Source organism: Elephas maximus, chromosome 6 (assembly GCF_024166365.1).
Source record: "Elephas maximus indicus isolate mEleMax1 chromosome 6, mEleMax1 primary haplotype, whole genome shotgun sequence".
NCBI classification, from domain to species: Eukaryota; Metazoa; Chordata; class Mammalia; order Proboscidea; family Elephantidae; genus Elephas; species Elephas maximus.
In genome coordinates this window covers 56,583,371-56,608,024 of record NC_064824.1, presented here as the reverse complement: position 1 = coordinate 56,608,024, position 24,654 = coordinate 56,583,371, and the positions used below count along the sequence as shown (strand labels likewise).

The 24,654-nt window shown below is 44.3% G+C and overlaps 1 protein-coding gene across 7 annotated transcripts in view; it reads right to left on the bottom strand.

Annotated features, from left to right (window-relative positions):
- Positions 1 to 24,654, bottom strand: part of TANC1 (tetratricopeptide repeat, ankyrin repeat and coiled-coil containing 1) — a 307,158-nt gene that overhangs the window by 7,973 nt on the left and 274,531 nt on the right. For all 7 annotated transcript variants that reach the window (XM_049888783.1, XM_049888782.1, XM_049888776.1 and 4 more), the window contains 5 exons: positions 6,787 to 6,920; positions 5,155 to 5,278; positions 4,647 to 4,822; positions 2,884 to 3,016; positions 941 to 1,032 (listed from right to left, as the gene is read on the bottom strand). In XM_049888783.1, coding sequence (XP_049744740.1) covers positions 941 to 1,032; positions 2,884 to 3,016; positions 4,647 to 4,822; positions 5,155 to 5,278; positions 6,787 to 6,920 — 659 coding nt within the window. The remainder of the gene's footprint in view (positions 1 to 940; positions 1,033 to 2,883; positions 3,017 to 4,646; positions 4,823 to 5,154; positions 5,279 to 6,786; positions 6,921 to 24,654) is intronic.

The following is a 24,654-nucleotide window of genomic DNA, read 5'->3' as shown; positions in this document are numbered from 1 at the left end:
TAAAATGGTCAGAATTTGGGGTTTTTCCCCTGTAATCTAGTTTTAATTCTGTCTAACCACTGACCTGGAAGAACTGTGATCTATGTAAATAGCCTAAGCATCTATCTAAACCAGGGGTTGGTGGCATATGGCCCATAGGCCAAATCTGGCCTGCTGCATGTTTTTATAAACAAAGTCTAACTTCTGTATGTATTATCTATGGCTGCTTTTGCACCACAACGCCAGGCTAAGCATTGTGACAGAGACACTCTGTGGCCTAGGATATTTACTATCTGATTGCTTACAGAAAAAGTTTGCTGACCTCTGATCTAATTGATGTCTTATTTTGGAAAGTTTAAAGTCAAATTTATCCAAATGTAAATCACATTTCCATTTCCCAAGGAAAATGAGAGAAACAAAGCAAAACTAGCTCAGTCTCCTGAGTAACTGAGTATATTACTTGACTAAGTGAAAACATCTCTAGAAATTCCAGAAGGTTATAGATACTAAACAACGTTTTTTTCTTCTGGAAATGTCTCCTGGGTGTTCTCTTTCCCAAGTGTCTCATCACCACATGCCACAGAGCTGTACTCTGAATGTTGTCAGAGGGAACACGAAAGGCTAAGGAATCCGTATGATATGATGCACCAATCAAACTGGAGGTGACTTTGCCTTGACAGCATGACTTCATTCAGTAGGTCATAGTTACAGCCTCAAGGATTATGCCAGAGATAATGGTCCTCAAACAAAGAGAAGTGCTTTTTACCTTTAAGATTCTGGCATTAAATAGTAAACAAACCCTGGACACAAGGCCATGTTAGCACCCATTAAGGAACTTTTCTTAAAACTAAGTTATATGTATTCTCTGCGATAGCACAGCTATGTGTGTTCTGTATTTGACCAAGCTAATGAGTTGCTCATAGCCAGTCACAAAGCCACAGAAAAGGGCGATACCACTCACTTTGTACATCACGTTTCCTTCCTCCATTAATTTCTGTAGAAGTATAATCAAAATATCAGGTTTGGAAGTGGCCATCGCCCAAGCAGCATTTCCTGCAAAATAAACATGCATTCAGAGGCACTTCAGACGTCTTGGAGGAAAGGAGTTCAATTCTTCTGGGGCCCCACCAAAGCTAAACATCACTAACAGCAGAGAACCCAGCTGCAGAGGACCACTGTTTTTGCAGTTCCGGCTTCCAGACAATATACTGAAGGAAAGAGGGCAGGTCACCTGTGAGAGGGTTTAGCTTCTAATCTTTTGCTGAACCAGACACTTAGGAGGGAACAGTGCCTGGCACAGATCCACTGCTGTCCTTCAAGTAAATAAAGTCTTGGGAACCTAAGGCATCACAGCAGCCATAACCCATCCCTGCTAATGTGGATTCTGGGGGAAATCAATTAAATAAAACTTCAGAATAATCTCATTAGCTTCTTGCAGTACCCATTATCACCATCAGCAAATGAAGTTGGGTGTTCTTAGCATTCTCTTGCATTCTACAATTAAAATCTACTTTTGGGATTTCTTAGGTCTGGCCCTCTGCCCTCTTCCCACTGCTCAGATTCTAGGCCTCCTTGCTCATGTCTGTGTCCACTTACTCTCTCTCCTCTCTCCTAGCCTACATCACGGCCTCTCCTCAACCCTTGGGATATTGTACTTAAGAGGATAGATTCAGGAGTCAGGCTGCTTCGGTTAAAACCCTGGCTCTGCCATTTCCTAAGTATGTGGCCTCAGGGAAACCATTTAACTTCTCTGTGCCTTGGTTTTCTCATCTGTAAAATGATATCATCACTACTACTTACAGGGTTGGTGTGGGCATTAAATAAGTTAAAATGTGAAAATGCTCAGGATAGTTCTAGACACTGTTAACTGCTCAGTAATATTAGCTAATATCCTCAGAAACTCTGGCGGCGTAGTGGTTAAGTGCTACGGCTGTTAACCAAAGGGTTGGCAGTTTGAATCCGCCAGGTGCTCCTTGAAAACTCTACGGGGCAGTTCTACTCTGTCCTATAGGGTTGCTATGAGTCGGAATAGACTCGACGACACTGGCTTTAACATCATCCTCTTCATCACAGTCCGCTTCCCAGAACTACTGGGGGTCAAATGTCTTCATGTCAAACCAGAACAGTGACTCTCTAGTTGTTCCTTCCTCAACACAGTCTGAATGGTGTTTTACGCTCCAAACAGAAAAAATCAGAACCCGCACACATACATCATCCTCAAGTAACCCCATCTTGTCTCCATTAGATCACATGACCTTTATTTCCCTTGTATAAACTCTGCTGGGATTGCAATATGCCTGCCCAGCTCACGATGATTACCCTAGAACAGTGGATGCAACCTCAGCTGCTCATTAGATCACTTGGTGGGCTTTAATAACTACTGATGCTCGGGTCCCACCACACAGAGTCTAACCTAATTGCTCCAGGGTATGCATCGGGGGCATTCCTAACATTCTGCAGCTCTAGACTGTCTTCAACATTAGCCTCTGCTTTCTACCCCCATGGAATCCCTGGGTGGTTAAACTGTTAATATGTTCAGCTGTTAACCAGAAGGTTGGCAGTTCAAGTTCACTCAGTGGCACCTGGTGATCTATTTCAAAAAAAATCAGCCACTGAAAATCCTATGGAGCACAGTTCTATTCTGACACACGTGGGGTCACCATGAGTCAGAATAGACTTGACAGCTACTGGTTCCTGGTTGTACCCGCACTGTCAATAATATTATGAGTTACTTAAACATTTAGGATGACTGTGGTTCAATGAGCCTTAGGGGAAAAGAAACGTCCGAACATCTGACATTTACATCTTAACTTGGGGGCAGTTAAGTGTTCAGGCTCCCTAATGTACTGTGAAATCTGAAGCTAACCTCCCACTCCCTGCTGAACCGAGCTGGCATTCACTGACCTAATTTGGCTCCTTTTCTCAGTAGCGTCACCACTACAGACGTGTTTCGACAACCAATGGCTCTGTCCAGGGGCCGCATGCCACTGTGGTCCACGTGCTCAATCACAGCACCCTTCTCCACCAGGTACAGCACCTACGGGAGGAGACAGAGGCCCTGAGGGGCAGCGCAGGGCAGAAGTGCTGCAGTCCCCCCTTGGCCTTCTGGCCAGGAGCTGGCAGCCACCTCTACTCTTATTTTAGAAGCCTCCAGCCGTTAGTGATCGCCGAATAGAAATGAAGTTGACACAATACAGAAAAGAAGAGCTGGAATCCATAGCTAAAACTCACTCTGTGAAAGTGACTATGGTAGCAGTAATGAGGCAAACAGGGGAAGAGAGCCATGTTGTATGCACTCACATACCACACACGTGTGTGTGCGTACACCTCCATCTGTCTATCTCTCCACCACTGCCCGGGCCACAGAGATGAGACCAGTCCCCTGTTCATCTCAGTTAATTAGGAGGTTGATTCTGCAATCAGCTCCAACATGCTGGAGGCTTTATAACAATGGGCACTTCAGAAACACTGAGATCAATACAGCCTGGGAATAGCAAGCTGCAAAAATCAGCAGCTTGGGACCTCAAAGACCTGAGCATAATTCATTTTAAGGCTTAGGGGAAAAAAACTGAAGAATACTGGGACCATAAGGATGGCAAGTTTGAGGCCATGGTAGAAAGACTGATAAAGCAGCTGTCACCTGGACAATGACCACTTTGACCACTCAAAATGCTCAATCTAAAATGCAGGCAGTTTAGATTTTTACGTGCATATGATAGGACATGCTTTCTGGCAGTCCGTCAGCTATTCCAGAATGAGACTAGGATGCTGAAAGTTCCTTCATTCTTCTCTAATGTTGACAAACTACAGAATGTGGCAAGACAGTATAAGCCGAAAAATTGAAGTGTGTGGATATGTGAGATTTAATTAAATATCTGTTTCTGCAAATCAACATGAAGTACACTATCCAAGGTATAGGAAACTACCATTTAACTCCAGCGTCAGGGCCAGATGTGCAGGGGCATGGCTTTTTCTCCAAGGGTCACAGTCCCAGTAGCACAGTACTTGCCCTTTAGCTATCCCACATATTAGACATATTGAACTATTCAACAGTGCAAACTCTCAAGTAACTGATTTCTCTAGCACCTGCTGGGCTCCTGGGACCTGGAGCATGACAAAGACATGGTTTCTGCCCTGAAAAACATTATGTAGTTTTTAGTTTATTAAGGTTTTACCTTTTCACACATTGCTTAGACTTGGGCATTTGGTAAAGAAATAAAGATGGTCCCTGAAGCATTTTATATATAGACATTGCCACATTGCTTTAAAAGCAAACCAGCTGTTTGATTCTTTCTCATATATAATAGTAATTTTTAAAGGATGTTTACAAATATTTCACTTACATGGATTAGTACGATAAAACTGTAAAGCCATGTGCATTTACATATTCATATATATACATTTATGTTGTATATGCAGTTTAGAATCATGGCTTTTAAAATTTAAGAGTCTGTTAAAATCTTTACTACAGTCCTGGAACAGGCTGCATATCATGGAATAAGAGGAAAATGAGAGGTCCCCCACAACACACACACACACACACACACACTGACCACACTTGAGCACACCTCACACACACTCCAGAAAGTGTTCAGTTCTTTGGTACTGTTTGTGATGCTGGCCCTGGGCGTGCAGCTGGAGGAGAGTGAACACCTGTCAGCACTTACTGTCTCTGCATCCCCATAGAAGGCTGCCAGGTCCAAGGGAGTGCGGCCATTCTTGTCTGTCTGGTCTATGGAGGCTCCTTCTTCAACTAGATACTGGACTACTGTCCTATGACCTTTCAGACAAGCCCAGCTTAATGCAGACAGACCCTCTTTGTCCAGAGAAGAAAGGGTGGCACCTGAAAGAAAAGCCCATTCACAAACCTAATAAGAAAAAGCCAAGAAGCAAATCGTTTCACACCCACAAATACCTGGCCTGAACAGTGTGTCAATCAAGTGCTGTGAAATTAGAAGCTAACTGGCAAAAACAAAAACAAAAAAAAAATCATCATTGTGGAAGCTGAGTAACGGGTTCGTGGGGGTTCACTACCTAGCCTACTTGTGTGCATGTTCAAAAATTCCCATGACAGAGAGATTTTTAAAGGCGAGTCGGAAAGCACTGAACGGGTCTGCCAAAACTCTTTTCTTCATCCATCCAAAAGAAACACAGGGAGGGCTGACATGCGGCTACCTTTTGAAAGGAGAAATTCCACAGTGCTCAAGTGCCCTTCACAGGCAGCCACCATGAGGGGCGTCCGTCCCTGCTTGTCACTCAGGTTCACGTCACAGCCGCACTCCAGGAGCAATCTCACAATCTGAAAGAAACAGAGTCGCAACCTTCCCACTGCACTCCAAACCACCCTCTGCACCCAGGCGGGTTTCTCTGCCTCTAAAAGCAGCCAGATCACCCTCTTTCCTTGTATTCTTTTGAACAACATCATTTTCCATACATGTGTTCTTTATTTTCGCATGCCCAGTTCATTAGTAGGTCTACAGAACAGGCACATACCAGGCAGGAAGAGTCATTTTGGGAGGAAATGGTGACCACAGTCAAGTTAATGACAGCACAGCCCACTGGGGGATATGAGAAGCATAACTGGGGTGGGGGGGGGGGCGCAGTGAGCAAGGGTCATTTGGGTCCCAGGCTGGAGCTAAGTAAATGTGGGATAAGGGCACTCTACCCCTAAGCAATCTGCTTTTATAAGATTCAGGGCTCAGTGGATGGCCTGAGCTTTACAGAGGGCAATTTTTTAGCAAAGTTTCCTAAAGGAGATTCTCAGCCTCAGGAAAATGCCTTTAAACAGAGCATAGTGCTAAAGTTAGGGGAGAAAAACAAAAACAAACATAACAGAGAGACATCTCATAAACCACCACCCCAGGGGCACAGTCCAAAGTCTTTCTCTGCCACAATACGTGTTCAATTGCCCGCAAAAACAGAAGGGGGCATATTCCCATTGCTTTTTTGTTCTCTATGCACTAACAAGTGCTTTCGCAACTTCCCCGTGACTAGGGAAACGCTGAGACCAGGAGAGAGATTAGTAGGGTATCAAGGTAGAAGCCATGAGGGTGACCAGGAACGTATGGGGCAAACCCCTCTCTGGAACCAAGCTCTTGGAAACAGAAAGGAAAATTTCGGGAGAAAAGCCAAAATCTTGGTTGGGGAGGCCCTTGTATCTCCCATCAATGGAGAAACGCAATGCCATTATGTGAACTTCGGTCTAGAAAACTCTTCCTATAGTGGATACCATTAGGGTGGGGTAGGTACACAGTCATTGTTTACAAAATGAAAGAATGAATGAATAAATGAACTGCTGCTTTCTAATGACCAATCCCCTGCTCCCTTGAATTAAAGGCAATGTGTCATTCACAGCAAAAGAGTATCAGCCAGAATCGCAGCACTAAGTCAGAGGGAAAATGTTTCCAATTCCAAACAGTATAACAGAACTGCTCTTCTTCCAAGTATGCTGGATGAATGGATTACAAGATAACCACCACCATGTAACAGCAAATCTATTATCAAGATGGGTCCGCCCACTCACTTCCCCTCCCCAGTATCTTAGGGCCCTCCCCAGTTAAAAGGAAGCAGCTGTGTGTCTATGGCCTGATCACCAGTCTTGTTTCTCAGCCTGTATGCTGACTGTACACTCTCCTGCAAATGTTTGCCTTTATCCAGTAGGACTGATGATAAAGCAGAAGCCAAGATATGAAAGACGACAGACGGGGCTAAGGGGATCTGGGATCTGGCCACGTGATCTCAGGGGAGACAGGCAGTAGTGACGTTTATCCCTCATTGTTTCTGAAGCATTCAAAGCCCACACAGTACCTGCCAATGTCCCTGCCGTGCTGCACAAAACAAAGGTGGGACCCCTCGCCTGTTAGTCCGTGACACAACAGCTCCATGCTCCAGCAGCAGCTCACAGACCTCCAGCTTCCCTCTTCCTGCAGCAGCAGTGAGAGCTAAAGGAAAGCCAGGGGAGAGGAAGGAGTCACCGTTAGTATGTGGTGGATTGACGATGACCACAAATTCTTTGATGTTCTTCCTGTTGAGAGGTAGAGGTCTACGTATCCCCCCCTCTTAAGCCTGGGAGGGATGGGGCTCTGTGACAGCTTTGAACACAACAGACATGATGCTGTTCCATCCAGTTCCTGAGCCCAGGTCCTAGAGATAGGCAACTTTCACTTTCTTGGAACACTCACGCTTGGAACTCAGAAGGCATGTTGTAAGAAAGCCCAAGCAGCCCTGCAGAGAGACTCACAGGAGAAAGAACCAAGTCCTACCCATGGTGGGGTTGACAACCCAGGTGAGCTCCCAGCTGACAACCAGTACAAACTTTCCAACCATGTGTGTAAGCCATTCTGGAAGTGGGTCCTCTAACCTCATTCAGGCTGCACTAGCTCAAGCTGTGTGAGTAGAGGTGAGGCATCCCCACCAAGCCCTGTCCAAATCACAAATTCATGAGCCACTAAATTTTGTTTCTCCCCCCTCAAAAAAAAATAACCAGAATATAGTAAAACAAAAACAAGGAAATTAATATTATTGTCTAGTCTGATCTCTTACCCTCAAGTCATTAATTTCATTCAACAACTAACATCGTTACTTAGGCAGTTAAGAGCATAACACATCAGCCCTGTCTTTATGGAGCTCAGAACCTCTTTAATGGAATCCAGATTCTAGATCAAGTACACCAGAAAAGGAAAAGACAGCCTTGAATGTTCAGGTGAAGAGCCTGGATGTGACCCCACAGGCAGTGAGCCGCCTGGGTGGCAGTGGTAGTGATATGAGGTTAGATAAAGATAAAACAGAAAGGGAAAGAAATACAGAGCCAGGGTTCTCACGACACCCTCACTTCAGTAACTATGCTTTCTCACTCCGAGTTAGCAGTTCTTAATGGGAGAAGGGCGGAGTGGGCAGGTAAAAAGAGGGGCTTAGTTACCAAAGTGGTATCTGTTATCTTGTGTGAATCGCTGTCCAGAGGGAAGGTGAGTACAGACAGTCCCTGGACTATGAATGAGTTCTGTTCCTAAATCTGTCTTTAAGTTGAATTTGTACGTAGCTTGGAACAGTTAGGTACGGTTCCTAACATCAGTCGATTGTTTGTGTTAGTATATAGCATACAGTGTACCTTTCTATGCGTGAAAAACACTAAAGAAACACTTCCAGAAACATCTTTAACATAATACAGTAATAATAATGTTTTCACGCACGTCGCAAAATAGCACCCGTTTGTTGTCACAAGCCACTGTATGTACCTTGAATTTTTAATACAATAGGCTTTAAGGGGGTTAGTTTGTAACTACAGGTTATACGTAAGCTGGACATTCATAACCCAGGGTCTGCCTGTAATAGGTTGCAAGGGCAATCCCAAAGCCAGGACGACAAGCTCTTCAGTGGGAAAAGAAGACAGGATAGGGGTGAGATGCGTGGGAGAGTGACTCCTCAGGCCAGAGTATATACAGTACCGGAACAGAAGGAAGGAGAGGAGTCAAGTATGATGCTTTGCTTCTATTCCTGGTCCCTTCCTGGAACAACTGTTTTTAAATACAGCCCCTATAGACTTCCAGCATTCAGGATAGATCAAGTGTTCCTATAAATCAGTAAGAAAGACAGAGACCACAGTACAAAAAATGGTCCCAGGAATAGGCCCTTCACAAAAGATGAAATCCAAATGCCAGCAAACATACAAAAAGTGTCCAACCTCATTAGTAACCCAAGTAATTGAGAAATTGATGTAGGATGGTAGGAAGCTTATGCCCTGCTGGTGGGAGAGAAAACTGGGTCATTTACTCTGGAAAACAGTCTGGCACTATTTAGTAAAGCTGAAGACACACGTCCTATAACCCAGCAATGCCACATGTAGGCATGTGCCCTAGAGCAACTCTTGCTCAAATGTACCAAGAGACATGTACGATAATGCTCACAGCAGCACTGTTCACAGTGGTCTAAAACTGGAAGCAACTCATACCTATCAATAACAGAATGCAACAAAATCGTGGTATAGTCAAACAACAGGATTCTATACAGCAAGGAATACAAAAGCTACGCAGCTAAAAGCAACAAAATGGGCCAGTCTCACAAACTTAAAACCAATTCAAAGAAAAAACAACAACAAATTAGTATGTACGGTGTGACCTCATTCATACATAGTTCAAACACAGAACACTGAGGCAGCCATCCAGGGGCCTCCTGCTAGAGAGGGTGGGGCTTCGCACAGCTGGCCTGCCCTCCAGCTGTCTCCTGGGGACTCGGGTGCACCCATGAGACTTGGCAGCTGAGATCAAGGGAGCAGAGCGCTCAGGAGTGTATGTTTCCATGTGAATGTCTGGTATGTCTGTCTTCCCCCCACCCCACCCCCCCAAGCCCCTACCAGGACAGACAGCTGCAACAATTCCAACTTTCAATCAACGTGGCCATGGTTTAACCCCCAGGAATCAGACAAACACATAGGTGTACACCTGACATCTGGGCCTTATCTCCCTGTGACAAACAGCGGTTCCTCCAAGGAACAAAGTCTCCACGGACCATCCTGAGCGACACAGTGCAGTACGGCTGGTGACTTCACCTTTTCACGTGTCATGGAGAGGCACCACCTCTGCCCTACGGATCACTTGAGCTCTGCTTCTCACCCAAGGGTTAAGGGTCTTCTCAGCTGGGAATGTGAGGGAGAAGGTGGGACTCATGGGAGAGAGAGCAAGTGGGTAGTCCAGTCAGTCCTACCATTGGAGACCTAAGAATGCACAGCTCAGGCCAGGAAAATGGCAGGAATACACTCACTTTGCTACTTGTCCTTTCTCAGAGCCTGGTAAGGGTTTACACGACAGCCCAGAAAAATCAGGAGTAGTGCTTCAGCCTGGCCAATTCCAACTGTTCTGTGGCTGCTGACTCACTCGCCACCCGGATGATGGGCTGCATCTTTTTAGGAAGTAGGACACCACATGTCTTAAGTCATCTAGTACTGCTATAATAGACATACCACAAGTGGACAGCTTTAACAAACAGAAGTTTATTCTCTCACAGTTTAGGAGGCTAGAAGTCTGAATTTGGGGTGCCAGCTCCCAGGGAAAAATTTTTCTCTGTCGATTCTGGGGTAAGGTCCTTGTCATCAATCTTCTGGTGTAGGAGCTTCTCAGCACAGGAGTCCCAGATCTAAAGGAAGCGCTCTGCTCCTGGTGCCTCTCCGTGGTATGAGGTCCCTAGCTCTCTGCTCACTTCTCTCTCCTTTTATCTCTTGTAAGATAAAAGGTGATGCAGGCCACACCCCAGGGAAACCCCCCTTACATTCCATCAGGGCTATGACTCGAATAAGGGTGTAGCACCCCACCCTAATCCTCTTTAACATAACCTAATCCTGCCTCATTAATGACAGGCAGAGATTAGGATTTACAACATACAGGAAAATTACGGGAAATCGCAAAATGGAGGACAACCACATAATACTGGAAAACCAAAGTCTGGCAAAGTTGGCACATATTTTTGGGAGACACAATTCAATTCATGATACATTTCCCTGGAAAAGTATGTTTGAAGAGGCTCTGTCTTGACCCATCGCTTCAAGTCTCTCGACTTACTTGTACAGCTGACAACCTTGGGAGTTCAAGGAGGATCAGAGGAGGTCACAGATCAAGAACTCTGACTCCCAGCTCCCCCAGGCCTCACTGTGGGCACCAGAGGCAGTGGGCATCTGCTAGTTTCCAACATTTTCCAACATCCACAGCAACTATATTTTTCCATGAGGCACGGCAAATCATATGTTATCTTCAAAAGCCTTTTAAAATATGTTCACTATTTCTCTCTCCTTTCCCTGTATGGTAGAACGTTACCTTGCATGCAATGTGACATGGTCCCTCCTAGGTTTCTGAGGAGGTAGTTGGTATACCCAGCCACAGTCCCCATGAGCAGTCAATTTGCTGACAACGGAGGTGTTTGTTCGGTAAAGGCATCTAGCACAAGGTGGTGAGAGCCTGTACACCACGGTTCTCAGACACGAGAACCTAAGACTGGAAAAGAAACCTCAAAATATGGCTTTACTCTCACTTGCCTTGGCAAATCCATAAGGTCTCTGGGTGTTTTAGTTATCTAGTGCTGCTGTAACAGAAATACCATAGGTGGGAGGCTTTAACTAACAGAAATTTATTCTCTTACATTCTAGGAGGCGAGAAGTTCAAATTCAGGGAACCAGTTCCAGGGAAAGGCTTTCTCTCTCTGTTGGTTCTGGGGGAAGGTCCTTGTCATCAATCTTCCCCTGGGTCTAGGAGTTTCTCAGTGCAGGGACTCTGGGTCCAAACGATGCACTCCGCTCTCGGCTCTTCATATTCTTGATGGTAGGGGGTCCCCCTCCTCTATGTTCAATTCTCTCTTTCACATATCAGGATGCAACTTGTAGATTGTGTCCTGCCTCATTTAACATAACTGCCTCTCATCCTGCCTCATTAACATCATAGAGGTTAGGATTTAAAACACAAAGGATAATTACATCAGATCACAAAGTGGAGGACAACAGGGAATATTGGGAATCATGGCCTAGCCAAGTGGACACATGTTTTGGGGGTACACAATTCAATCCGTGACACTGGGCTTCAATGTCCTCGTTTGTAAAGCTAAGAGGTCGTAACCAGGGCTTTGAAACAGTTTGAACCCCTGCTGAGAACCTGCATTTCCACCCCAGATATACACAATCAGAATCTAATTTTAACAAGATCCCTGGGTGAGTGCTATGTATAATAAATTTTGAAAACCACTGTTCTACTAGTGGTTTCCAGAATTAGTCCCCATGAAGCAGCATTAGCATAGCCTAGGAACTTGTTAGAAATGCAAATTCTCAGCAGGGGTTCAAACCAGAATGAATCGGTTCAAAGCCCTGGTCGTAACAGATCAGATTTATAAAGAGTGTAAAGTTCAGGAAGTTTTTAATTCTAACTTTGTTCTTTAGATATACTTTAACTATTAAAAATATGTAATAAGCACAATACTACTCCACCACATTTGTTGTTACTAAATTTTAATACTGAGCCCTACCAATACATTATCATCAGTGGCCAGGGTAACTTGTCACTGGGCAGTCCTCAAAATAAAGCTCATCATGTCATCTGTCTATTCAAAGAATTTCCCACGACTACAAGAAGAGCCATTTTTAACAACAGTTGCCATCTGCTTTACTAGCCTGGATGAACGTGGATTTTCTGAAGACAATGCAACCAAAACACAAAATAGAAGTGAAGGAGACGTTATAGCTGATCTATACTGCAGGTGCCATTCATATTTGTGTTAATCAAACACAAAAAATAAATTTACATTAACAGAAAGATGTCTGCAGGCAATCCCTAGGTTATCTGCAGGTTAAGTCAGAACAGGTACATATACTTCTTATTTAGCACCAGTTAGTCAAATGTTTGTCTTAGTATAGAGTATATATTTCACCTTTCTAAGCATACAAAATACTTAAGAAACACTTCCAAATCGCCAACATTTTCATGAGTGTCAGAAAGTGGTATATACATTTGTTATTATCAACCACTGTATTTAGCTCAAATTTTTAATATAATTAGCTTTATAGCAGTCTGTTCTTAAGTATGAGTTGTACATAAGCTGAACAATCTTAACCCAGAGACTGCCTATGTATCCGTTTTCTATACAGTACTGATGCACTGAGGATGCTGGGGACCCATATCCAAAATGAAAACCACTAACAAAGGTGGATCCGTTCACTACTATGACTGTCTAAATGAGTGAGTCATGGTCCCATCACAGTTTGTTCATTCATGATTCCTTATAACTTGGGGCTCACCGAGTTTTACATACATTATCTGAATTGTTCTGAATATGACTCCTCTGAGTAGTTCATGAGACAGAAGATCTGAACACCGAGCCATACCAGGACCTGCACCTTCTTTGCAGTTTTCCTCCAGTTAGGGAACTCCTCCCCTTCCTCTTCCTCTTCTCTGGTGTAGCCAATAATAACAGCAAACAAAAACACATGTGCATGTACACACACACAATGCGCACACATACACACTTGTGCGTGCACACATGCTCCAGGCAGAGACATGGTCAGCGGATCTGCAAGACACCATGGAAAGGGACCAACACACGGGCCCCACCGTCTGATGAGGTCTGAAGTGACCACCCAACATAACATTTTCTTCTATTTGGTAAACAAGTTTCACTGGTATTATGAACAGGGACTTCAAACCAGGATTTCTGTTGCAGCTGCTACTGAATTTTTGCAACAGCAGCACATCAGAAATGATAGCCCAGCACTAAAAATAGGGGCTATGTTTTATGGAGGCGACAGAGACGCCAGAAGTTAGAGCAGCTGACACACAGACGCCAGCGCCGCCCCAGGCTTGGCGACATAGTTGGATCCCATTTTCCTCCTTTTCCTTTGCAGCCTGGTTTTTGCTGTATTTAGGATTAACTCCCTTTCGAGGTGATTAAGCACCTATGAGCACCTAAGACTAAGAGTCTCACTCAGACTTTGCTCAAGCTTAAAAAAGATCACAATCTGCATGCAAGTTGTCAATGAGGTTCTTGTTTTGCAAATAGTGCTGACAAACTGAAGAGGAATTGTGTTTTCCTTTTTCTACTCAGATTGACTTTTTTGGCCCCATCACTCCAAATTCTGGAGGCTAGGGTGTATCTTGAGTTTCAGCAGCCACAAAGACTTAAGGATACCATATTCGGAAGCAAGCAGAACTGAAGAACAGTCAATGACAGACATGCTTAAGCAAACAAAATCATGGTAGTGCTGTACTCAGGAATTCCAACTATTCTGCTGAAAAGGACAACCTCTGAGCTGACCGACAACTTCTAACAAGGGTCAACTCTCTCTGACCAGAAAAGAAGAGAGGTGGAGGCCAGGTTAAGGATAACCCCTAGAAGTCAGGCAATGCTTTGTTTCCTGGCCAATGAAATAGAAAGGTGAAGGGGAATAAAGACCTGGTGGGAAATGGAAACTCTAAAATGAATATGAATAACATAACATTTTTACAACTTAAATTGCACACAATTTCTTTTATTTGCAAAACCCTTAATGAGAAGGTATTGCTGTTATTCATTTCCCATGAAAGCACATATCATTTACCAACAATCCTGAATAATTTCACTTCAGCAAGGCTGTCCTCTGTCTTAAGGTCATGAATAGATTTGTAATTGCAAATGTCTAAGAAAAACCTGATTGATATAATCTGAAACTTACTGAAAACATATTAATGAGGTAATTCTTTGTATTATAAAATGGGTCATTAAGGAATCTTTTGCCCGTTAGAAATTCTCTGGGCAAAGCTTCTAACTTACAAAAACTCAACTGTCTACTGGTCAGAAGCACAGTCATTTCATAAACAGGATAGTTCACAAAATTTACTAGCAGGTCCATCACTCAGTGACACTGGGATGTGCAGCCCAGGATCAGGTGGGTGTGCAGGATGGCACAGCTTAAAGGGTTATAATAACCGGTTGCTACTTGGACATGTCATGAGGAAAGATCAATTGCTTGAAAAGGACATCCTGTTTGGTAAGTGAGGGAAACCCTCAATGTGATGGACTGTTATGAGTGTCACACAATGGGCTCAAACATACCAATAATCATAAAGATGGTGCAGGACCATTCAATGTTTCGTTCTGTTACACGTAAGGTCACCATGAATCAAGTCAAGTAAACGGCAACTAACAACAACAACAATCCCATCGTCACTTGCTTCTGTACCCAATTTGGAAACTTCGAGAACAAGGTGATAGGTGAGTGCACAGAGCATGAGCAATGCCCTCCTTCCATACCACTGCTGTTTCACACACTACACACTGATGACCCAAATTGAACTGGGCACATAAGCAATATGGTTTGTGCGTGCAGAATGGTACTTCCTTCTGGCGAGGAGTTTAGTATGAGCAGAGTGGCTTGGCTTTGCATGTATAGTTGGGATATTTGTGCGATTTATTTCCCATTTTATTGGACTTTTCCATCTTTTTAAAAAGTGAGTGGAAAATGGAAAACGAAAGTGCCATTATTAGTAGTAAGCAGCACAGTTCTCAAAAATGTAAACTAATTGTGACAAAGATGGAAACCATTAGGTGTGACAAAGGCAGTGATGTCTGAACCTCAGTGGGAGGCTTGCTGGACTCAGCCCACTCAATAGTAAAGGAAAGAACAAAAGTAAAGAGCATACATGAAATACTGGAAATTAGTCAAGCTATTTTACCTAAATAATGAAAAGTATAATTAGGGATTTTATGATTTTTTAAAAAATTCTCAGAATAACAGGCAATCCCCTACCATACAACTCTTTAGTTTCTACCAATTCCCCTTTTATGAAGTTATGTTGAGCAGCTGGGCACGGGCTGTGCTTTGCTTTGCTGCCATTCGGGCTGGGCTGTCATGCTGAGGGCCAAAGAGGCTGGCCCCAAAGTCCTCCAAACGAGTCAAAGGAGTGCTTCCCCCGCCCCAGCCCCAACTCCCCCAAAAGACAAAGCAACACCACTCCCCCCACCTTCTAGGAATAGGACTAAGAATTATGAAGGCCAAATCTCATAATTTTGCTTTGTTAGTTAGGCATTTCCTTCCGTCATTAAGGGAGGCAAGGGTTTCCGTAAAAGTAACATACGAACAGCCATAAATTCTTCATCTCCACAAATTTAAATGATAAAAAGAAACATAATAAAGATTGCTCTTGCCAAAAATGGAACTGCATTGGGAGATGAATGCCCACCGGCCCTGAGGTCCACTGCCAGTTCCACTGCTCCCCAGGCTCTCTGAACCCCACCCGCTCAATGACCTTATGAATGAGCAGCAAGACTGCCCAGATACTTTCTGAATTCAACAAGCCTTTGTTGGTAACACCCACTGACCATTCCTTATTATTCTCCATTTGGCACAACTCCCCGAGAAGGCCTGGCGCAGCTCAGGCTCTCAGGCCCAGGGCCAGGGCGGCCGCCAGGGGTCAGAGAAAGGGAACCGGTGCTAAAGGGCAACGGGCAACAATCAGGTATCAGGTGAAATTGTGCTCCCCTCCCCCATCACCCATTTCCCAACCAGGTACCAGTGAGAAGTTGAAACGAGGAAGAAACCAAATCTGGGAACAAGAATTTTACTATGGAAACACACCATCTCTGTGCACGGATTAAAGATGGAACATGAAGCTCAAACCGCCAAGGCAGTCTTTGAAAACTAAAATGGGTGACTGCCACTAAACAGGGCTTTGCTTTGTTACCCAAATTCTTTTCTACCCTTCATCTATGGTGTCATCTTCACAAAGTAATGGCGAAGTGACTGTGAGACTCTGTCACTTACGTATTCATTTAAATACTCTTGTCAAGTTCAAATGTATAACAAATTTCATAATGTATTACAATAATAACTAATATTAACAATCAAATTATCATCACAACACTGACAGCATATAAAATCTACTGTGTACTACCCTGCTGAGCACTGTATAAAATACTGTGGGCAAATTCTCATTTAATCTTCACAAGAATCCTTTGAATGAGGTATAATGTATTATGTCTACTTTATTAAGATGAAGGAATTGAGGCACAGAGAGGTTAAATCATTTGCCCCAAATCACAAAACAAATCAGTGTTGGAGCCAGGAATTGACCCCTGGCAGCCCAGTGAACCTGGAGCCATGCTCTCAAACAAAACAGACAACCCTAACATATTTTAATAATACATAATGGCACTTATAAAGTGCTTCCTAGATGGTGTTTACCAAGTGCCAGGCACAGCTCTAAGTTCTTTATATCCACAAACTCATTTAATACACAACTAACACTGATGAGTCAGTATCGCTATTATCCCTATTTTACAGAAGAAGAAAGTAAGGCCCAGAGAAACTGAACAACTGTGCCTAAGGCCACACAGCTGGTGGAGGGAGGCAGGGCTGGGATTTGAGATCAGGGAGTCTGGATGGAGACTGAGTTTTTAACTCATACACTGTTTCTAAAATAAAAATAAAAACACTGTTTCTAGGAAGTCTTTAAAAATATTCAACTAATCAAATAACATTTTATGTACATTACTTTAGAACTAAAGGACCAGAAATTGCTTCTTTCCCTGAAGAACTGTTAAGTTTTCACCCAGAGACAATAAGAATAATCTGAAATCACTGCAGTGCCCTTCCATCTCTGGTCACAAAGATGAAAACCAAAACGGTAAGCTCAACTTGGTGAACATTCAGGACACCATCACATGACTCTCTCTGCCGCTCCTTGTGTCCTGTGCCTGCATTACCTTTTGTCCTATTCTTACATATATTATTTCAAATAAGCCTCCTCAGATCCTTTGAGGAATGATGTGTGCTATAAATAACAAAAATGCAATTTAAAAACAATTTCCTAGAACATGGACAACATAAATTATATTCCATACAGAAGATCACAGCTTTAAACAGCTGTCACTTCTACAGTGTGCTGACAATGCTCACATTTCTGCTAGATTCTCTCATACACCAAGTTATTTAAAGCATGTACAATGTTCTGCTCTTCATTCTGTCCTTAAAGGCTGGGAGCACATAATTTCGTTCAGGATACCACACCAGGTATCAGTGTAAAAAGTGGGCATTTTCACAAAACCACTTTATACAATTTCATATCTAGTCTCAAAAAGTAAAAAAATACAAATGCCATCTGAATAAGAACTTGACAGAAACAATTATAATTTTTCCGTGAGGATGTGTACTAGCAACCTGTAGTCCTTGTAGGGCTGAAGGTAAAAGCAACAGTGTTTGCAGGTGAAGTTACTTTCAGTTACAAAACACAGACAAGATGAATAAAGCTTTTCTGTTGAAGACAGAAGTTTTTTCTTACAAACAGGAAGGAACTACTCATTAAAAAGAGATGAATTCCATGTACTGCAAGAACAATATGATAAAAGTGGTGAACGGACTTCCAGAAAATAGTCAGGCTACCAATTCATTTCTGGGGGTTTTCATCAGGGTCCAGCCCTTGCTTCTCAGCCCTGCCTTGTAGGGCAGACACACACAGGTCTACTGATCCCAGCTGCCCTTTTGGAAAAGAGGAGTTGGTCTGCAGAACATACCCATTTCAGGGGCAAACTCCAGGAGTCTGCTAGAGCAGGAGAGGACAGGGTGTGGAAAAACCCCACACACCTCAGTTCTTACCCCCATCTGCCTGTACCGACATCTCTCTCCTTCCAGAACCTGGGGTTACCCCCACCACCACCACAGTGTCCTACGTTACTCCACCTCTTCTTTCCCCTTCCAGAGCCCTGGATCACCCACTCCCCACATCCCCTAGGGTCCTGGGTTACCTCTCTTTCACGCTTTTTCCAAGGAAACTCAAGAACTTCTGCCTTTGTTGAGACTGACAGAAACTTGGTTTTCCATGTTCACAATCTTACCGTACCTTATTAAACCAAACACTGGCAGTGGGAAGAATGCCTCGGCAGGGTTTTCCAACACCAGTGCCGAAAAGATGCTCAGGTCCTACAAAAATTCTAATATCTTAGGCAGACAACAGAAAACCACTTCATTTTTCTCTATAGGATACACTTAGAAAAGTCAATCTATTGTTCAACATAACCCACATTCTCTACCCGAACAAGCAATGGCCAAACCCTTTTCCTTCCAGTCTCTCGCCTGAAATCCTGCCGAGATGTATACACATGTGTGAATGCCAAACTCAAGCCAACAACTTTTAAATTGACTTAAAATGCTTACCAAATAAAAGCCCCTCCTCCCTCCAAAAATCCTAATGAATAAAGGGTCATTTTTAAAACAAAAATAAGATATCCTTCTGCTCCCTGGGGTGTGTGCACTGGGGTGCCCTCGGATGTAATAAGCTGAGCTGTCCACCAACAGGGTTGACCTGCGAATCAGAGCTGAGCATCTCACCCCCAGGAGGACAGGAAGGGCCACGGAGTGGGAAAATAAACCAGTGCCATGGAAACAAGGGAATTCACAGAAACTTAAAACATCCAGTACGAAATACAACTTATCACCTAGCTTCCTGGCTCAGCATAGGAACAGGTCAGAGAACCTCTCCCCCAAGGCTCACACCCACCCTAGCTGACACAGCTATGCCTGTGACTCAAGTTCAAGAGCCATCAGGTTCTACCCAGAATTCTACCCAGAATTAGAGAATAGAGAACTGTGATTGGCCCACATGCTGAGTTAAACTGCTTCAACACACTACGAAAATGGACCTGATGCGCTACGCAATGAAATAACCTACTTGGTTCACGGTGGAGAAAATTCAGCCCTTCTTAGAAACAGAGGCAAAGTGTTTTTAACAGCTCTGGCAATAAACAGGAGCCCTGGTGGCAGAGTGGTTAATAGCTCAGGCTGTTAACCAAAAGGTCAACTGTTCAAATCCACCAGCTGCTCCTTGGAAACTCAGCCTTACCCACAGTTTTTTATCACTCCAACCTAGGTTTCCAGCAATACATTCCAGCACCCAACCATGCTTTCAGCCAGGGTGCTGGTCCCATGGCTCAGATGAAGAGCGTCTGAGCCACTCTGGACCACAGAAGGACATGATCTGTGCTACCATACAGATTAGGAAACCGGGTCTTTATGCATGACTGGGCTCCTACCCCTCTCCAACAACAAATAATAATAATTAAAAAAAGAACAGTAGCCGTGAGGTGATTCCAACTCATGGTGATCCCACGTATGGAGAGGAGAACTGCTCCATATAGTTTTCTGTGGCTGTGATGTCTTGGAAGCAGATCGCCAGGCCTTTCTTCTGAGGTGCCACTGGGTGGATTTGAACAACCAACCTTTCGATTAGCAGCCTAGCGCTTAATTGTTTGCACCACCTAAGGACTCCAAAAAACAAATATTCCTACCAAATTATTCTGCAAAATGACAAACTTCACCTGTCCTAAAATTATATGCCTATGTTTTCATTAAACCCACTTGTCCACTAGGTCAACAACTATGTGACAAGCACTGGACGAGACCTGCACCATCCAATCTGGTGCTCACTAGTCACGTGTGGATAATGTGGATACTTAAATTAAAAACCAAAACCAAACCTGTTGCCGTCGAGTCAATTCTGACTCATAGGGACCCTAATAGGATAGAGTAGAACTGCCCCACAGGGTTTCCAAGGAGCAGCTGGTGGACTTGAACCACTGAACTTTTGATTAGCAGCCATAGCTTTTAGCCACTGTGTCACCAGAGATAAAATATTAAAAATTCAGTTCCCCACTACTGAGTTCAAGTGTTCAATAGCCCCAGGTGGCTAACAGCTACCATATTGGGCAGCACTGACAGAGAACATTTCCTTCACCACAGAAAGTTCTTTTGGACAGTGCTAGGCTAGAGACTTGCTGTACACGTAAGTGAGCACAGAGACATGGATATTTCTGCCCTCTTAGAGCTTACAATTTGGGGAAAATAGACCCTTATTAAATAAGCAATAACAATATAACTAGTAAGTGCTGTGAAAGACGCCCTAGTTGTGCAATGGCTAAGCACTGGGCTGCTAAATGAACGGTTGGCAGTTCAAACCCACCCAGCAGTGGTTCTGAAGGAAAAAGACCTGGCGGTCTGCTTCCATAAAGATTATAGCCCAGAAAACTCTATGGGGGCAGTACTACTATCACACAGGGTCACTCTGAGTTGCAATCGACTCAACAGCACCCAACAACAACAACAAGTGCTATGAAGGGAACTGCATAGTGACCCAGAGAAATCAGAGGGAGGGAAGGCTATGCTTACCAGACAGGGATATTTGCCTGTAAAATGGCAAGTGCTGTAACAAATGGGCCTTTCTTCCCCTGTGAATAGTGAGAAGTTCTGACCAGAAGCACCGATAGTAGGCTCGCAGACTTGAGAGTCGCCTGGAGTTTGGAAACACAGCTCCTCTAACAATTCACAACAGCATGAAGTCACCAGTTATGCATCTCGGATCATTTAGGTTTGGGCTGATTCACATCAAACACTGACATGGAAACAGTAACTCAGTTTAGTAAGGAATCCATGGGAGCCAGCACTACTGTCATAGCTGTGGAATGCCTGACAGAGAGATAACAAAACATCTGCTGGGCTCTTGCCATGTTTCAGGCTGCCCAGACCAGAAACCCTTGGGCTGAGAGTCTGACCAAGTCTGAGAATGGTCACAGGACAAAGTGGCCTCGTCAGCCTTGAGGGCAGTGAGTGCTGTTAAGCTGAGACACACCCACAAGCCCGCCCTCATTTGCTCTGGGCCTTCTTCTAAAGGCCCACACTACTACTGATTCTCCATCTGAGTCTTTAACAGCAAGTAGGAGATGAGGCATGGGTGGTTTGGTGGCAGAATTCTCACCTTCCATGCAGGAGATTCAGGTTTCATTCTGGCCAACGCAGCTCACGCACAGCCACTGTCTGTCACTGGAGGCTTACGTGTTGGTATGATACTAAACAGGTGTCAGCAGAGCTTCCAGAAAAAGACGAACTAGGAAAACAGGCCTGGTGATGTACTTCTGAAAATCAGCCAATGAAAACCCTATGGATCACAAAGGTCTGAGCTGCAGCTAATCATAAAGACGGTGCAGGTCTAGGCAGTGTTTCACTCCACTGTGCATGGGGTCACCGTGAATTGGTAGCCAAGTCGACAGCAGCTAAGAACAACAGGAGGAGGAGAAAGGCGACTGGAACTATGCATCTGGTGTTTGAAGGGCTGGGCTCTCCACATCAAGCAGACAAGGAAAGCGAATGGCCCCAACTGCTGGTGAAAAGGGAAACTAACGTACATTAAGCCCTCTGCTCGCCATAACCGATAAAACCAGTAGAGTTCAAATTACTCCACAAGTTTTCTAAAGGCTGTGGGTTTACTGCAAAGAACCCCTAAACTAACAATGTAACCATTTTAGATGACTGTCTTAAAAGTCAATTCTATACTTGCTTGTCTCTTTAGACCTAGGAGAGGCATTGTCCCTTTTGATAAGTCCACTCATCAGCAGCAAGATGCCCAGTGCACCAAGGGAGCAGGACCAACCATCCCCGCATCGATGGTCTGGGAGATGAGGGACCTCAGCCTGCTGAGCTACTTACTGCTCTCCTTCCTCCCTGGCTGCTGCTAGCGTCCACCTCTCGCTGACAACCTGGTACTTCCAATCAGCAACAGGCATGAAAACCGCACTTTTGGAATTGTACAGAGTAGATACACAGATATTCCAAGGGCATTTCCTGGCAGTAAAGTGGAGAAGTACTTTGTGCATGCTGTTAGTGGCCCCACTTCCGGTCCGTGGCTTTGAGGGAGAAAAGAGGTAGACGGGCAGGTAGCTGTGCTACAGAGTGGGGTCACTGCTCAGAAAACAAAGACGGGCTGTTGTTGTTGTTAGGTGCCCTCGAGTCGGTTCCTACTCATAGCGATCCTATGTACCACAGAGCAAAACACTGCCCGGTCCTGCACCATCCTCACAATTGTTGTTATGCTTGAGCCCACTTTTGCAGCCACGATGTCAATCCATCTCATTGAGGGTTTTCCTCTTTTCTGCTGACCCTGTACTTCACCAAGCATGATGTCCTTCTCCAGGGACTTATCCTTCCTGATAATACGTCCAAAGTATGTAAGACACAGTCTCACCATCCTTGCTTCTAAGGAGCATCCTGGTTGTACTTCTTCCAAGACAGCTTTGTCCACTCTTTTGGCACTCCACAGTATATTCAAAATTCTTCGCCAACACCACAATTCAAAGTTGTCAATTCTTCAGTCTTCCTTATTCATTGTCTAGCTTTCACATGCATATGATGCAACTGAAAATACCATGGCTTGGGTCACACACACTTTAGGCAGTTTAGACAAAAACAGGCCTCAGAGACCCTGACTGGTAACTCATCAGCTGGTATTTTAAAGCCAGGCTGTTTGTGGCTAACTCCATACTGAATAGACAAGTATAAAGTTATACAAGGGTTCAAAAGAAATAATGAACTGTGTTAACCACACAAAGTTTCCAGTTGCTCTGGCATCTTCCCACACCCCAGGCAAGAGTCAGAGAAGACGACAGGCGAGGCTCATTCTGGAGTGCTTTGCATACAAAGCACCACTGACCACACACAGGAATGAGGACCAAACAAAACCAGGAAGCAAAACAACTGATACTAAAACAATCAAAAACAATGCACACTGCCCTGCCCAGTAAGCTGGGGAAGCTCCAGGGTTTGCTGCCTGAAGATGACGCTTCATGAGAACAAGGACTGTAGAGTGACTCATTCAATCATGGCCTGAGGGTCTCAGCAGGCTGCCTGTCTGCCTTGTGGGCCGACCATTCCCACATTCAGGGTCAGGTTCACTGATCAGGACCCTCTGTGGACCCCACATGGCTGAATCCCAAACACAGACCTGACATTCTGGACAATACAGTATGCATATGTGGAAAGCCCCCACATTTCCAGATGCTCTCTCAAGTAAAACATTCCCCCCAGATTTCAAGGTATTCCTTTGACAAACACAGACCAGGAAAGTAGGAGTGTGTGGGGTAGTAGACAATGGAAGTCATTTCGGAAGGAACACAGGAGAAAAAGTTACTAAATCAAAAAATATGTATAGGAGGCAAGACTGGTTTTACTGACACCCAGTTAAAAACAGCTGCCACATCTCTCTAAGCCTGAGATAGTGCTTAGCTGGCTTTTTCTTGGCTTAAAAAGAAAGTCTCTGCACACCCATGTTTATTGCAGCACTGTTTACAATAGCAGAAAGATGGAAGCAACCAAGGTGCCCAACAACAGATGAATGGATAAATAAATTATGGTATATTCACACAATGGAATACTATACATCAATAAATAACAGTGATGAATCTGTGAAACATTTCATAACATGGAGGAATCTGGAAGGCATTATGCTGAGTGAAATTAGTTGCAAAAGGACAAATATTGTATAAGACCACTATTATCTGAACTTGAGAAATAGTTTAAACTGAGGAGAAAACATTCTTTCATGGTTACGAGAGGGGGTAGGGAGGGAGGATGGAAGGGGGACATTCACTAGATAGTAGATAGGAACTACTTTAGGTGAAGGGAAAGACAGCACACAATACAGGGGAGGTCAGCACAAGTGGACTAAACCGAAAGCAAAGAAGTTTCCTGAATAAACCGAATGTTTTGAAGGCCAGCGTAGCAGTGGCAGGGGGCATGGTCTGGGGACCATGGTTTCAGAGGACATCTAAGTCAATTGGCATAATAAAGTCTATTAACAAAACGTTCTGCATCCCACTTTGAAGAGTGGCATCTGGGGTCTTAAATGCTAGCAAGCAGCCAACTAAGATGCATCAATTGGTCTCAACCCATATGGAGCAAATGAGAATGAAGAACACCAAGGACACAAAGTGATTACAAGCCCAAGAGACAGAAAGGGCCACATGAACCAGAGATTACATCATCCTGAGACCAGAAGAACTAGATGGTGCCTGGCTACAACCGATGACTGCCCTGACAGTGAACACAACAGAGAACCCCTGAGGGAGCAGGAGAACAGTGGGATGCAGACCCCAAATTCTCATAAAAAGACCAGACTTAATGGTCTGACTGAGACTAGAAGGACCCTGGTGGTCATGGCCCCCAGACCTTCTGTTGGCCCAGGACAGGAACCATTCCCAAAGCCAACTCTTCAGACATGGATTGGACTGGAGAATGGGTTGGAGAGGGATGCTGGTGAGGAGTGAGCTTCTTGGGTCAGGTGGACACTTGAGACTATGTTGGCATCTCCTGCCTGGAGGGGAGATGAGAGGGTGGAGGGGATTAGAAGCTAGCAA